Source organism: Penicillium nucicola (genome assembly GCF_028828085.1).
Source record: "Penicillium nucicola strain IBT 29836 chromosome Unknown utg000007l, whole genome shotgun sequence".
Lineage (NCBI taxonomy): Eukaryota > Fungi > Ascomycota > Eurotiomycetes > Eurotiales > Aspergillaceae > Penicillium > Penicillium nucicola.
In genome coordinates, this window is record NW_026643131.1 from 787880 (window position 1) to 802736 (window position 14857).

General features: G+C 52.1%; 5 protein-coding genes across 5 annotated transcripts; 3 read left to right on the plus strand and 2 right to left on the minus strand.

Moving 5' to 3' along the window:
• Positions 1 to 367: 367 nt before the first annotated feature.
• ugp1 (UTP glucose-1-phosphate uridylyltransferase) lies at positions 368 to 2096 on the plus strand (the record flags this gene model as incomplete). Its single annotated transcript, XM_057129727.1, has 3 exons — positions 368 to 463; positions 634 to 1159; positions 1216 to 2096. The coding sequence occupies 3 exons, from the start codon at positions 368 to 370 to the stop codon at positions 2094 to 2096; spliced, it is 1503 nt and encodes a 500-aa protein (XP_056982795.1).
• Positions 2097 to 3007: 911 nt separating this feature from the next.
• On the plus strand, positions 3008 to 5589 carry N7511_007351 (uncharacterized protein; the record flags this gene model as incomplete). Its single annotated transcript, XM_057129728.1, has 5 exons — positions 3008 to 3202; positions 3327 to 4028; positions 4146 to 4297; positions 4343 to 4519; positions 4572 to 5589. The coding sequence occupies 5 exons, from the start codon at positions 3008 to 3010 to the stop codon at positions 5587 to 5589; spliced, it is 2244 nt and encodes a 747-aa protein (XP_056982796.1).
• Positions 5590 to 6077: 488 nt separating this feature from the next.
• On the plus strand, positions 6078 to 8918 carry N7511_007352 (uncharacterized protein; the record flags this gene model as incomplete). The annotated part of the gene is made up of 4 exons (XM_057129729.1): positions 6078 to 6602; positions 6720 to 7456; positions 7507 to 8435; positions 8479 to 8918. 4 exons carry the CDS (start codon positions 6078 to 6080, stop codon positions 8916 to 8918), a joined length of 2631 nt encoding a protein of 876 aa, XP_056982797.1.
• A 459-nt stretch (positions 8919 to 9377) lies between these two features.
• N7511_007353 (uncharacterized protein) lies at positions 9378 to 11987 on the minus strand (the record flags this gene model as incomplete). Its single annotated transcript, XM_057129730.1, has 1 exon — positions 9378 to 11987. The coding sequence occupies one exon, from the start codon at positions 11985 to 11987 to the stop codon at positions 9378 to 9380; it is 2610 nt and encodes an 869-aa protein (XP_056982798.1).
• Positions 11988 to 12853: 866 nt separating this feature from the next.
• Positions 12854 to 14396, minus strand: N7511_007354 (TDT family transporter; the record flags this gene model as incomplete). The annotated part of the gene is made up of 6 exons (XM_057129731.1): positions 12854 to 12997; positions 13051 to 13336; positions 13394 to 13690; positions 13746 to 14114; positions 14169 to 14293; positions 14343 to 14396. The coding sequence occupies 6 exons, from the start codon at positions 14394 to 14396 to the stop codon at positions 12854 to 12856; spliced, it is 1275 nt and encodes a 424-aa protein (XP_056982799.1).
• Between the last annotated feature and the right edge of the window lie 461 nt (positions 14397 to 14857).

Below are 14857 nucleotides of genomic sequence, written 5' to 3' on the forward strand. Positions count from 1 at the left end.
GAATCTGTTACGAAAGATGGAAATGGGGCAGTCATGGTGGCGTCTGAATTCGTAGTGCTGAAAACAGGAGAATGAAGGTCAGAGAGATTAAATACCGTTTGACGTATCACGGGATCCCCCACCTCTCTCCTTTATTATTGTACATCTTCACCTTCTCTTCCTCTTTTCTTCTCTTCATCCTGCACTTCATATTTTGGTGAGTTATGTTTGGTCGCACCATCCCCTTGCGTTTGCCAATGACGGCAGCTTGACATCTCGCTGTTCCGAGATCGACAGTGGCAATTCACCCCCTCCTCCTTTCACTTTAAAAAAGCCACGTTCTCCCTGACTGACTCCCGTTCAGCAGTATCTTTCTCCTATAATCATAATGGCGTCCAAGGCGATTCCTACTCACCTCCGTGCCCCTGTGGGTGACGGTGCCGAATTCGGTGGAAAGCACCACGGCAAGTCTCAGTCACACATGGTAAGTGCCGAGTCGCGGTTTCCCATGGGTTGTGACTTTGGAGCTCCGATGCTTCATGGTCGTTCGCCCCCTGTCGCATTTCCCTTCATCTTTCTTTCTGTTGCATCTTCGCATTCATATCCCTCATTATGGCTTTATCCAATCCACTGACTCGTGCTGCCTCCCATCAGGCCTTTGAGAATGCCTCCACTAGCGTTGCTGCGTCGCAGATGCGCAATGCTCTCAACGCCCTCGGCGACAGCGTGACCGACCCCAAGGAGAAGAAGCGTTTCGAGGCGGAGATGGATAACTTCTTTGCTCTCTTCCGTCGTTTCCTCAACGACAAGGCCAAGGGTAACGCCGTCAACTGGGATAAGATTGCCCCTCCCCAGCCTTCCCAGGTTGTCGGCTACGACGACCTCGGTGCTGAGGCCTCCGTTGAGTTCCTCAACAAGCTGGCTGTTGTCAAGCTGAACGGTGGTCTCGGTACCTCCATGGGTTGCGTCGGTCCCAAGTCTGTCATCGAGGTCCGTGAGGGCATGTCCTTCCTCGACCTGTCTGTCCGCCAGATCGAGCACCTGAACCGCACCTTCAACGTCAACGTTCCTTTCGTTCTCATGAACTCCTTCAACACCGACCAGGATACCCAGTCCATCATCAAGAAGTACGAGGGCCACAACGTCGACATCATCACCTTCAACCAGTCCCGCTACCCCCGTATTATCAAAGACTCTCTCCTCCCCGCCCCCAAGAGCTTCGATGCTCCTCTCCAGGACTGGTACCCCCCGGTCACGGTGACGTTTTCGAGTCCTTGTACAACTCCGGTACCCTCGACAAGCTGATCGAGCGTGGCATCGAGTACATCTTCCTCTCCAACGCCGATAACCTCGGCGCTGTGGTTGATCTCCGCATCCTCCAGCACATGGTTGACTCCCAGGCCGAGTACGTCATGGAGTTGACTGATAAGACCAAGGCCGATGTCAAGGGTGGTACCATCATTGACTCCGATGGCATGGTCCGTCTTCTTGAGATCGCTCAGGTCCCCAAGGAGCACGTCAACGAGTTCAAGTCTATCAAGAAGTTCAAGTACTTCAACACCAACAACATCTGGATGAACGTCAAGGCCATCAAGCGTGTTGTTGAGGAGAACGAGCTCGAGATGGAGATCATCGCCAACGAGAAGTCCATCCCCGCTGATAAGAAGGGTGAGGCCGACCAGGCCATCTACCAGCTCGAGACCGCTGTCGGTGCTGCCATCCGTCACTTCAAGAACGCCCACGGTGTCAACGTTCCCCGTCGTCGTTTCCTGCCCGTCAAGACCTGCTCCGACCTGATGGTCGTCAAGTCTGACCTCTACCGTCTCGAGCACGGCCAGCTCGTCATGGACCCCAACCGCTTCGGTGGTGTCCCCGTCATCAAGCTCGGCTCCGACTTCAAGAAGGTCTCTGACTTCCAGAAGCGTATCGCCAGCATTCCCCGCATCGTCGAGCTGGACCACCTCACTGTCACCGGTCCCGTCAACCTCGGCCGCAATGTCACCCTCAAGGGCACTGTCATCATCGTTGCCACTGAGGGCAGCACCATTGACATTCCCCCAGGATCAGTTCTCGAGAACTGTGTCGTCCAGGGTAGCCTGAGAATCCTCGAGCACTAGATTTGATAACCCCGTTTCGACAGCCATTGCCATGTCTGTTTGATTCACCTGCTCCGGTGCATCGAGGCTATGGATTCAGGGTGCAAAAGAAGTACTTGTATTACATTACAATAATCCAGCGTCTTTTTTTCTTTCTTATCTGATTGTTTTGGGTCTTGGGTATTGGACACCCCTTTCTTTGATTTCCCCAAGTACTGACAGTCTGGTCTATCCTCAATGCATCTCAGTATTCATTTAATCCGTTTCATTGTAGTATTTTCGATATGAAGTTATCCGTAGAGACCCAATAGTGGCCAAATAGTGGCAACCACAGAGACGCGTACGCACTTGGAAGTACATGGATACAGTTAGAGCTCGTAATTTCGCCTAGCCCAAACACCCAACAGATGAACAATCCAGTTGTGTATTTCTATCATCATATCAAATCAAAATAGACTAGCCATGCGTACACAAAGAACATGATAGGCGGGTAAAAATCCGTAATGATCTCAAACGACGTCATCTTCGGGCAATACGAGCCACCCGATTTGCTCACTCCAGCGCAGAAGAGCCACTCGGCGATCCTGGCAGTTCACTTATATTCCTATACTTCCTGTCCATCCCCTTTATATTCGACCTAGTTCCGTGTCGACATGCTTTCTTGATTGTACAGTGTATCTTTACCGTTCTCACTCTTTATTCTTCACTCTTTGCTTTTCTCGCCCTTTGCTTGTATAAAGTTTTATCTACTTCCTCGTCAGGACTATCTCGATACGTACCGTTACCGCGTACCTGAAGTACATCTAGTCACAGTACATACTTGTGCCTCATTTCTCAGATATTCTCATCGAGATCACACATGAGTCGGCTTTGGTCTCTCGTTTTGTCCTCGCTTTCGCTTCCTTCTGGTGTTTTCTTGTCATCCGGGTGCAATGACTGAGTCCCATCGTCCGCTTGTACTTGGTCCTTCGCCTACTTCTGATGACCATGACCACGACCACGACCGCGACCACGATGATGACAACGACCATGGAAGTCCCGCTCCCGGCGAGGGAAAAGGCTCAAGCACGACCTGGAAGAAGAGGGTGTCGACAGCCTGTCTAGCGTGCAAGCAATCAAAGCGAAAGGTTCGTCCTTTCCTTGAATATTCTGCTTCACGTATATCCCATATCATATTCATACTATACTATACGTACCTGCGTCAAAACCAACCTTGCCAAAATACTAAATCAATCTGATTTATGCATACAGTGCTCAGGAACAGCTCCCTGCACAAATTGCCTAGCCTTCAAACGGACTTGTATCTTCGACGAAAGCCTCGACCAACGCCGCCGCGTCGCTGCGAAACGTACCGCTGACGAACTCAGTTATCATCGTGACCTCTTGCAGGATCTTTTCAGGTTGATCCGCGAAGCTAATGAATCCCACGCGTTGCAGCTGTTGGATATTATTCGGGAGAATGCCCCGTCGGATCGCATTAGGGCGTTTATAGAGGAGACGCTTGCGGGGCTGGCGAAGAGTGTTGGTGTTTCGCAGCCTGCTTTGGGGTCGACTTCTGCGTCGGCGTCTGGGTCTGCCTCTGCCTCTACATCTGCCTCGGCTTCAACGTCTCTGTCTGCCAAATCAGAGACTGAAAAGGAGACTATTGCCAGGTTGGAAGATATGCGCAATTTGATCAATGTCGAGGGGTCGAGTCCGACTTTTAGACGGAAGGTTATGGATATTCATTTCCTCTGTGATGATGCGCCTTGTTCTGTTCCTGCGAGGCCGTGGACCAATGTTACCCAGGACTCGGATTTGGTGTCGCATCTGGTGTCGTTGTACTTTTCTTGGGATTGGCTGCTGACTGTGTTCTTGGACCAGGCGGTCTTTTTGAGACATATGGCTCGTGGGGATTTGGGTTCGGAGTTTTGTTCGCCGTTTCTGGTCAATGCTTTGCTCAGCAATGCTTGTGTGAGTTCTTTTCCTTTTCGGTTCTTGTCTTCTGATGTTTGGGGTTTGGGGTTTGGTGTTTAGCTAGGATGAAGGTGGTTTCGTTTGGGTGTACTGCTAATACGCATGCTGGGATAGTATTTCTCTGAGTTCTCCGAGGCTTATGTTGTTCCTGGAGAAATTTCTTCCAATGGCAGTGATTTCCTTGCTGAGGCTGAGAGATTGAGGAATGAAGAACCTGAGCAGCCTAGTTTGGCTGGGTTGCAAGGAACGTTGTTGATGTATGAAAGGTGTGTATAGACCTGATTTTGACTGTCCATCGCTGACGCTGGGAGATATTCCATGTCTCGTAAAGATGACCTTGGATACATCATGCTTCACGAGGCCATTCGCATGGGTGAGTCGCTAGGACTGGTTGGCAGCAAGGGTCCTAGAGTCGCATTCAGTGAGTTGTCCAAGGACATGGAGATCTCGTGCCAAAGAACCGCTTGGGGATTATTCAACGTCGACACGTGAGTTCTACTGTAGACTTCACCTCTTCATATCAGACTCATCACCACGCAGAATGGTCCATACAGGCTTCCTCCGTCCCAGTCTGATCGACCATGTCAACATGGCCCGTATCGGCCGCAATGATGCCGAAGACCAAGCTCTCTGGCGACCATATCCGACCCATCGCAGTCCGCGCCCGTCGATGTTTAGCCAGTATTTCGATGAAGTGTGCAATTTGTCCACAATCGCTCGGGATATCTCGCGCAGTATGTTTGCAGACCATCGGACGAACACCGCAATCGGCTCTTTTCAGCCCCAAAGCCGAGAAGAATTAAATGACCGTATACGGCGTTGGTATGATCTCCTCCCTGTCGAGTTTGACACTCAGGCTCGCCCAGCTCCGCATATAATTTTGCTGAAGTATACGAACACCTACCTCGTATCCGACCTTCGTCTGCTAACGGAATATAGAATGCGCTATCACACCCTGGTAATAAACCTATTCAGCTGCATCTCAGATGACGAAGTCCCCGTCTCAGCTTTCGAGCCCAAGACCCCAGAAAGCACACCCCGACACACCCCTGAGCCCAAATACAACGCCAGCGAGGTGACCCAGACAGCAGCCCACGGTATTGCAGCCCTCACTCGGCTGCACCGCCGTGAATTCGGCGTTGATCGCGCCCACAAATTCGCCATGTATGCGATGAATTTGGCTCTATTCACGATGCTGGAACAAAGCACCTTTGATGTCCTCGACGAGGATTTTCTCTCATTGGCGAGTGCATTCTCTGTTGTCGCGAGTCGCTCTGCGCTAGGTCGGAATTTGTTCCATATTTTCCGGCAGTCTGTTCGGGCGAAGGCGCAAGGTCATCGAATTCGGGATGCTGTGGCTGTTCCGGACGAATTGAAGGATTTGTTCGACGAGGATTCTTCGGGAAAGGGCCATAGTCGGTTTGACGATTATGCTGAGGGTTTGGAGAAGCTTAATCGCGATTTGAAATACCATGGAATTGGGGGGAGGGCGAGCTTGGACTACAAGAATACCCTGGGCTTGGGCTCTCGGATATGCTGGATCGCTATGAGAGCTTGAGTTTGGGTAAAGATGATTTGTTGGCTGAGAGGTGCAGACCAGCTGGATGCTAGTCTTACCGGTATTTCAGGTAGGTATAAAATCTGAGTGGCGAGATGACGCTGATTCCATACTTTGTATAGATCTGCGCCAACCTTGACCAATGTTGAGCAGCAACCCAGCAATTGATGACGAACCATTAAATTACCCCGGGCGACCCCAAACGTCAAATTCCAATCGTTCCACGGCAGACAGCAATAACTACGTTTTTTTTCCGCCTGGCGTGAAGCCGGTTGGTTGAGATATGTCCTCTGACGTCAAACAGGTCAGCTTTGAACGACCCACTGTTAGTGGCAATTTCATTACTTCGACGTCTACTTGCTCGACTTTGTCTGCTTCACACTGCACCGGAAAATCAAAGATTTGATCACCTAATCGTTCGCAGCTCGTTGCCTGTCTTACAATTTCTTGGAATTATATCCTTTAACCACATAGCCCAAATACTTGATATGGCCGATCGTGATGATGAAACCCCCTTTGATCCAGCCAGCTTCGGCTCCTGGAATTGGATGCCACCCATAAGTCCAGGCCCAGCTGAGCAACTACCGTATCCGACGCCGAATTCCTTCTCGCCGTCTTTTCAGGCTCCCAATGCGCCCGCCTCTTACCCACAGCCTTACCCATCCGCAGCATCGTCATCGTCATCGGCGCCGGGGTCCGCCTTCAGACCTGTGCCCAAGGTGGCCATTCCGCGCCTGGCGGGACCCGAGACGGGTTTTGGCGGGCGCCGCCGCTCCGCTCGAGCTTGTGAGCCTTGTCGCCAGCGAAAGATTAAATGCGATGGGCTCAGGCCAATCTGTGGCCAGTGTGTCTATCACAATCACCGGTGTTTGTACGAGGATGTCAAGCGCGTCCGCGACCAGAAGCGCTTAGGCACCTTGGCGAAACGCGTCGAGGCCTACGAATCCCTTTTACGAGAACTGGAGGGAGAGGTTGATTTGCCCACCGCGCGACAGATCAGGAAAGTATTGCAGGTAAGCTCGTCCGAATCCACCGCTTTTGAGTCTGCCTCTGAGCATTCTCCCTCCAAGACTCGGATCTTCAACTCAGAGTCCTGACTATTCAATTTTATTTTTTTCTCTTTGGCAAAGACCAAAAACGCCGTTTCGGATCAAACCCACGATGCCTCCGATGATTCATCTACCTCCTTGGGTTCGCTCAACGCGATCGACCAGGTCGACGAGGACCTCAATCGAAGTGAGAGCAGCCGCGCTGCGGGCTTCTTCGGGAAGAATTCCGAGGTCAATTGGATTCGCAAGATGGAAAGCGGAGTGAGGATGACCAGTCCGCCAGATACTTATGGTAAGTCTGGTAGTCCTGCGAATTCGATGAATCCCTTCCATCCGGACAGCCAGACTTCGGGTCTGCAACAGAGGCTTGAACCTGCACTTCCTACCTCTATGATGGATTACCACCTCGACAATATTGATATCCCGTTTCTCGAATCCTGTGATCCTTACGCCTTGCCTCCACGAGAAGTGGCTGATCGCTATTTCGACGCATACTTGACATATGTTCATCCGACCTTTGGTGTAATTAGAAAGTCCAACTTCCTTGCCCAGTATCTGAGGTTCTTTGAAAATCTCTCCACAACACCGTGGCCGCGCAAGTGGCTCGCCATCTTGAACATGATATTTGCTATTGGATGTCGACATTGTCGGCTTATGGAAAATGAACACTCCGTGAGCGAGGAGGATCTGGTTTTCCTAAGCAGAGCACGGCTCCTAGGCTTCGACGTTGGCGCTCTGTTCGAGCACAGCGATCTACAGCAAATCCAGCTTGAGGCTTTGATGTCAATATACCTCCTCTGCCTAGGACAGGTCAACAGGTAGGCCTCATTCCTTTCCATATCAAACACGGCAGTCACTAATCCTCTAGGGCATCCAAATTCTCCAGCATGGCTCTCCGCTCGGCGCTATCACTCGGTATCAATCTCCGTCTCACAGACACTCAAACACCAGCAGCCTCGAAAGAAGCCCGCGGCCGTCTCTGGTGGTCCATCTACTCCCTGGAGCACTTGATCACATCGGTTACCGGCCGCGCCTCGGGTGTAACGGAAAACATGTGCTCCGTACCAGCCCCATTCCCTTGCGAGGAAGACACCTTCGACCATCCAGAGGCAAAGCGTCTTCTCCAAGACCCAGTCTTGCGCGAAGCACACCTCCGTCCAACCCTCTTCGAATCAGCCAGCCAAGCCCACCCCCAGCCATGGACAACCGCTTGTCCACCATGTCCATCCCTCTACCTCCACTACAGCATCGACTTAGTCCTCATCACCCAAGCCCTCATGAACAAAGTCTACAGCATCGAAGGCATCCGCCGAGGTCCCTCCAAAATCGAATATCACGTCCAAAAGTTCGGCCTGAAAATGGATCGCTGGCTCGAGAAATTATCCCCAGCATATCAATTCACCCTCCCAGAGGCCGGCCCCTGGCACCTCAACCACTCCCAACTAGACGACCTCGCCGCCCCCTTCGTCCGCGAACGAGTCTGTCTAGCAATGAAATACTTTTCCGCCCGAATCTCCCTCTGCAGACCTTGTCTCAGCCACATCCACCAAAACACCAACACAAACACCAATTCCAATATCAACACCAACACCCAAACCCGCACCCGCTCCTCCACAAACACTCGCTCCTCCACTTCCCCAGCCCCCAACAACCCCCAAACACCAGAGCAATCCCCCCGCACCAAACTCCGCATGAAAATGGCCACAGAATGCCTCCAAGCCTCCTGCGCCCTCATCTCCATCCTACCCGACACCCCCCAACCTCCCCTGGCTGGCGCGCACCGCGCCCTGGTGGAGTGTCCTACACTTCATAATGCAAGCGACAGCCGCGCTCCTCCTAGGTCTCTCCTACCGCTCCTACAACCCCACCTCGCAGTCCTTCACAGCCTCAACCTCAGCCTCGATATCGACGCCGTCCGACCCGCTCACCCCCGCCACGCCCGCATCCACGGGCACGGTCTTCCCGCCTCTTCTGGACTCTGATCTCGGGACGGCTATTGCATCGGCTAGGAAGGCTATGTTTTGGATTCATACCACGGCGCAGGTGGATCTGGCGTCTAGGAAGGCGTTTTTGCTTTGTGAGAGTGTTGTCAGAAGGGTGGCGCCTGGGTTGGGGCTTGATTTGAGGGATTGGCCGGATGGGAGTGCGTTTTTGGTTGATTTTAGGGATGGGAATGGCAATGGCAATGGCAATGGCAATGGCAATGGGGATGGGAGTGGGAGTGGGAGTGGGATGGAGTCTTTTGAGGAGTTGATTGATTTTGAGGGCGGTGTTTTCTAGAGATTTGGCTGTTGGTAGCGTGTGCTATAAGTATTGTGTTTCGGTGTTTCATTCGGTGTTTCATTCAGTGTTTCAGTTTCAATTTCAGTGTATGAGTGATGTTGTTGTGAGAATATGATAATGAGACATGTCACTTTTTCAATGTGGACGGAATAATGGACAGTTGAGATTAGGAATAACTATATACTATACGATAACATTAAATATGTAGAGCAAACGAAATACCAAAGGCTAATAAACAATAATGAGAAACAACGTTGATGCCTCAGATGCCGATAACGCACGACAACGCCGACAAACCACAAACCACAAGCACATGATATAAGTTAAAACACTTCACGGACATGAAAAAAACTCAAATGCATAGAGCAAACAAAACACCTGTATCAACACCCGCAAATTCTTGACTGGAATGGGATGGACAGATATTTGACATGTAGTAGTAGTCACAGGAAGGAACTAGGTTGGCTGCGGTTGCATTTGGATTTGGAAAGTATGCTGGTGCTCGTGTTGGGGAGCAGGGGGAGGGGGTGCCTGGCTGCGTGGTGGGATTGGTGCTCGGCGCTGCTGCTGTCCCGGCATTCCGTGGACGGGGGACTGAGCTTGTACAGGGTGTTGCATTTGTTGCTGCATGGGAGATTGCATGTAGGGCTGTTGATGCGGGAGAGGCCGAGGAGGGTGAATAGGAGATTGGTGATGCATCTGAATATGTTGCGGCATTGACAATGACGGACCCGGTTGTTGAGACAAGCCATTGGGAAGGTGCGGAGGCTGAGGAGAAAGATGCTGAGCCTGTTGATGCATGTGTTGGACTTGCGGCTGGCCAAGATGCTGGCCTGGCTGACTCTGTTGAAACATGTGAGTCTGCTGCTGCGGCAAAGCCTGACCTTGATGCATTTGGGAGGGACTCGGAGCCGGGCGTTTGCGCAGGTCATCATCCACTGCAGGGGCTGCATGCTTTTGCATGGTAGTTGTGTCGGCGTTCTCATCAAATTGACCTTGGCCATCAGTCTGTGTCTGATCCCCATTGGCAGCTGCAGCGGCAGCAGCAGCAGCAGCCGCCGCCGCCGCCGCCACGTCGGCTTTACGAGGTCTTCCACGAGGCCGACCAGTGCCAGGTGGCTTTGGCTTTGCCGAAGATGGCTTCCTCGGTTTAGGCGGCGGCAAAGGTTGACCAGTTGCAGCAGCCCACGCAATCTGGTCGGCCTTGCGGGGACGTCCTCGTTTCCGCTTCAATGGAGTCCCATCTGGCCCAATAATAGTCGCAGGTTTGCCTGGCGCTGGAGCACCCGGGGCGGTGGGTGTCATATTTGAGGTGAAAGAGGCTTGTCCTGGCTGGTTCATTCCAGGAATTGGCTCTCCATTTTGGGCTGCTGCTGCAGCCGCCGCGGCAGCCCTGGCGGCTACCTCTTCTTTGCGCGGTCGACCACGACGACGCTTCGCAGGTGGAGCGGCAATATCACCACCTGCTGGCACTGAAGGAATCTGTCCTTGTCCATTGGGGAGAGTTGGAGGGATAGTGGGAATTGCAGAAGAGATATTAGCAGAGATATGGGGTTGCGGTTGAGGAGGCTGAGCCACCTGAGCCGGTTCGGGCAGAGCAGAAGCCGACTTTTTAGGTTTAGTCTTCTTCTTAGGCGCGGCAGGACTTGTCTCATGGTTCATGAACGGACTCTCCTCTGCCGCAGGGACCGTCGGCAAAGCTGTCTGCGATGTTGCAACACTGGCTGGATGCGATGGTGGTTGGTACTGGTGGAACTGAGCTTGGTGTGGAGATGGTTGGAACTGAGTTGGCGGTTGAGCGAACTGTGTCTGATGCTGGGCGAAGTGTTGCGGTTGATATTGAGATGGGTGGAACGGAGGTTGGGAGTGTTGAGCGAATGGCGATTGTTGTTGATATGGGTTCTGGGCTTGGGCTTGGGTCTGTTGCTGCAACTTCTGCAATCTCTGCTGTTCCAAATGTTGCTGCTGTTGTTGCCGCTGTTGTCGTTCTTGCTCCTCTTGCTGCTCCTTCTGATATCTTACTATATCCTCCGCCTCTTGACGTCTCCGCTGCTGCTCAAGATGCCTCTGTTGTTCCCGCTGCTCCCTTTCCAACCCCTCCTGCTTTATTCGCGCCTCTTCCTGCTCTCGACGTCGAGCTTCTTCATCGGCCTTTTGTTTTTGTAACAGCTCCTCGCGCTCCTTCTGCGTCCGCTGCTCTATCCGCTGTTTCTCGAGCATCTGCTGGTGTTGCTGCTCCTGTTGGTATTGCGCAACCCTCTGCTGGAGGCGATGATCCCGTTCAAATTCCTGCTGTTTTATTTGTCGCTGCTGTTCCATCATCTGCTGCTGCTGCTGCTCCATCCGTTGATGTTCCAGACGGTGCTGCATCTGCTTTTGTTGTTCCAACCTTTGCTGCTGAAACTGCTGCTGCTGAAGTTGGTGCAGTTGCTGGTTTGTCTGTTGAGGTGACTGCGGTTGGGACTGAGACGGGTTCTGTCGTTGTTGTTGCATAGCAAAAATCGAGGGAGTCGCCATGGACGGGCTGGCGGAGGAATGGCTCTCTCGCTGCTGGTGTATACCAGCGTGAGGAAGCCTGTTCATCGTCTGCTGTGGAGAGGGAACATTCATGGGATGGCCATGGGCTATTCCGGAAGGGCTAATTCCCGTTTGAGGGCGAATATGCGCCATCGGGTTAAAGCCACGTTGAAGATTCTGCAACGCCATGGGATCCGGGTTACGAGACATCAAATCCGGGGAGCTTTGCGGCGCATACTGGCCTGGAAATTGAGCGAACCCGCTGCTGGCGGGGTACCCACCCAGTGAGCCCGATGTCGGGGTCATCTTACGCAAATCCGGCGACTGCGACGCAGTAAAATTTTGCTGAGTTTGCCTTTGAAAAACGGGCTTGGTACCCGGGAAAGGACTACCGTGCTGCGGAAGCGTCGGGCCAGTGCCCATCAATGGCGATTGACCATGGCGTGGAGGCTGCGGACCCAACGGATGTTGCGGCTGAGCTTGATGCGGTTGTGGTTGAGGCTGCTGCGGCTGCTGAGAGTGGAATGGATGACCCGAATAGTTCATCATGGTGAGTATTGATATAGCACCACTGGGCCTTGCCGTAAGCGGCAGCTGAAAGAATGATCGCTTTGTTAAGCGGGAGACATGCAAGGGAACCCAAAAAGAAGAAAAAAAGTCCCAAAACTAGACTCGGGGGCCAAATGGAATGTTAGACCATGCGACTACCCCAGATGTAGCTGTCGTTCGCGCCAGCGCCGACAATGCTTGAGAATCGCCACCTGAGTCGCGCCGAGGCCGCGTGTTTGTTGTTCCCGCTCAGGCTGTCAGGCTGTCAGGCAACAAGGCGACAAGGCAACGAGGCAACCAGTGAGATCTTTCCCAAAACAGTTTAGCGGCTACGGCGGCCGAGTCTGGCCGATCTGCGCAGTTCGAGAAAATGAGTCGGTCGCGCACTCCAGGGGATTCAGGGGGGGGGACAAGCTGAGGGGATCCAGAAACCCAGCGCGACAGGTCCCAGCCTATTTACTGGAGGTCTAAGCAGATGGCCGGACACCTCAGCAGTAGCTTGGAGATGAAGTGGATGACGCTGGGCTGGAATCCTCGATGGTAAAAAAATAAAAAAAAATAAAAAAATAAAAGGAAAAAACGAAAAAACCAGATGGAAAATCTCCACATCACGTGAGCCGATCGGGGCCACTCAATCTATAGTGGAGTTGCGAAGTCGATGGGAGGCCCCCAAGGGTGTTGATGCATATTCTAGTCAAGAGAGATCCGGTCGGTCTCTACATGCTGATCTGGTTCAGCTGGACTCTGGCGTCTGAACTAGCATTAGGCCCGTCGTGGTCTGGTTTATGTTCCGCAATCCTTGCGAAAGCATATATACACACACACCCCCTATAGTGCGACCCAGAAAAGTCTCGGCAAACTATACATTATGCGGATTTCACGACATCTTTGTCGTCATCTATTCCCATATCCGCCAAACACGGGGCAAAAAACAGCTTGCCAGACAAAATCCCTTTTAAAGTCCCGAGACTGACCATGACCCACAAAATCACCACAAAGAGGGAGAGGATCTGCTTTCGTTAGCCGATTTGAACCCTGCACTGCATCCAACGACATGTCATACCGTGCCGAGAATATTGAAGAATTTCGAGGGAAGTTCACTGCCCATCTGGCAAGTACTGAGGGCAAAGACGCCCAGAGGGAAGGTAAACCCCCACCAGCCAATATTGAAGGGGAATTTCTTGTTGTGAGCGATCGAGGCGATGGCAAAGAAGAGCCAAACCAACCCAAATGCCCACAGCAGCAGTGCCACCAAGAAGCCCAGAGTGTATAGCGTGGGACCGGATTCTGCCTGGAGGGTATGAGTTTGGGGAAAGATATTCTGAGCACATTGTCCGAGTTTCATCGCCCTGCCGAATGGTCAATTTCACACGAAACACCGTCAATAAGATACACATAGAACTCACCCAAATCCACCGGTCCCCAATGGACCCAGCGGCAGAAAGACAGTCACAATGACTGTCTTGGGCGGCAATTTGTGGAGCACCAGACGCTGAAGGTAAATCACCAGAACCATCAACGCAAGGGGCAGCCCTATACCCCACAGAACATAACTGGCGATCACTGTCCACAGGGCATGTTGGGGATCAGGCAGGATCTCCGCCACCATGGCACCCGACGCCGCGGCCACCGTACAGGTGACAATAGGGAGCAGCCAGACGGCAGTCATGGACGACAGGTGCATCTCCGCGCCACTGGCCATTCTAACACGGGTTAATCTTTGAGTTGGCTGCGCCATGGACAGAAAAGCGATCTTACAGTGTAAACGGCAGAGACAGCGCCGTCAGCACTGACACGACGGCATCGAAAATCCACAATCCCCACGCAAAATACGCTGCCCATTTATCCCACGCTGGGACGCACACGAGACAGAACATGTTCACGATGGTAGCCAGACCCATTGGAAATGTCCCGATGAACATGGACTGCACCGGGTGCTGGATCATATCCCGGAATACCTCTGGATAGAGGGTATATCGCAAGATTGAAAGGATACATGCAGTTATGAAGAAGACCACGTTCAGGGCGAAGATCGCCACTGATGCCCAATAGAGCCAGTTCCCATTGTAGGGCAGATTGTGTAGCAGGATCGACACGATCCCCGTGCCCATGGTTACTGAGAACCATCTACATACATCGGTTAACCGCTGAACCCTGGCCGAGTGGATGTACTGTACTTACGACGGGGTGAAGTTGCGCACGACTTTTCTCCAGCCGTGGTCATGTTTGCATAGCACTCCGGACTTCTGGCATGGAAGCTCCGCGGTCGCTGGAGCGCACACCTGAGGTGCCATGCTGAAGCCACCCTGAATTGGTCTGTTTGGATTTGACGAAAATTTAGGCTCGGGATCTCACATTCGGGATTTTCGGCCGGCGCAGCAGAACTTTCGCATCCACTTGACTCCACATTCCGTTGCCACTTTGGGATGCAAATGGCCTCATTCTGATTGAGTATACTGTTCGTCTTGATATCACTTGGTGTAGGCCTTATGTAGTGACGACGTGGTCATAAAATTGCAGTTCACAACAACAATATATATCCACCCCCGGTCCATGATATCAACAATTCCAGCATAACATATCTATTTCAAACCCCGAAAAGCAAAAATAAAGAACAATTTGAAAATGTACCCAATGCAACAAAACCCCAGGCTCTAGATAGCTAACAAGATCGACTAAACTCTACACCCCAGATCGGCAAAAGAATGACACTATTTAGTCCAAGTAACAGGTCGTGCATCAACCAGCTTGGTAGCCTTCACGTCGGATACAATCAACGGCAGTTCAGCAGTCAAATCCGACGTACCCCGTGAATTTAATCAATTACCCCGCCATGATCTCGTCCATACATGTACATCCACGTGTATAAT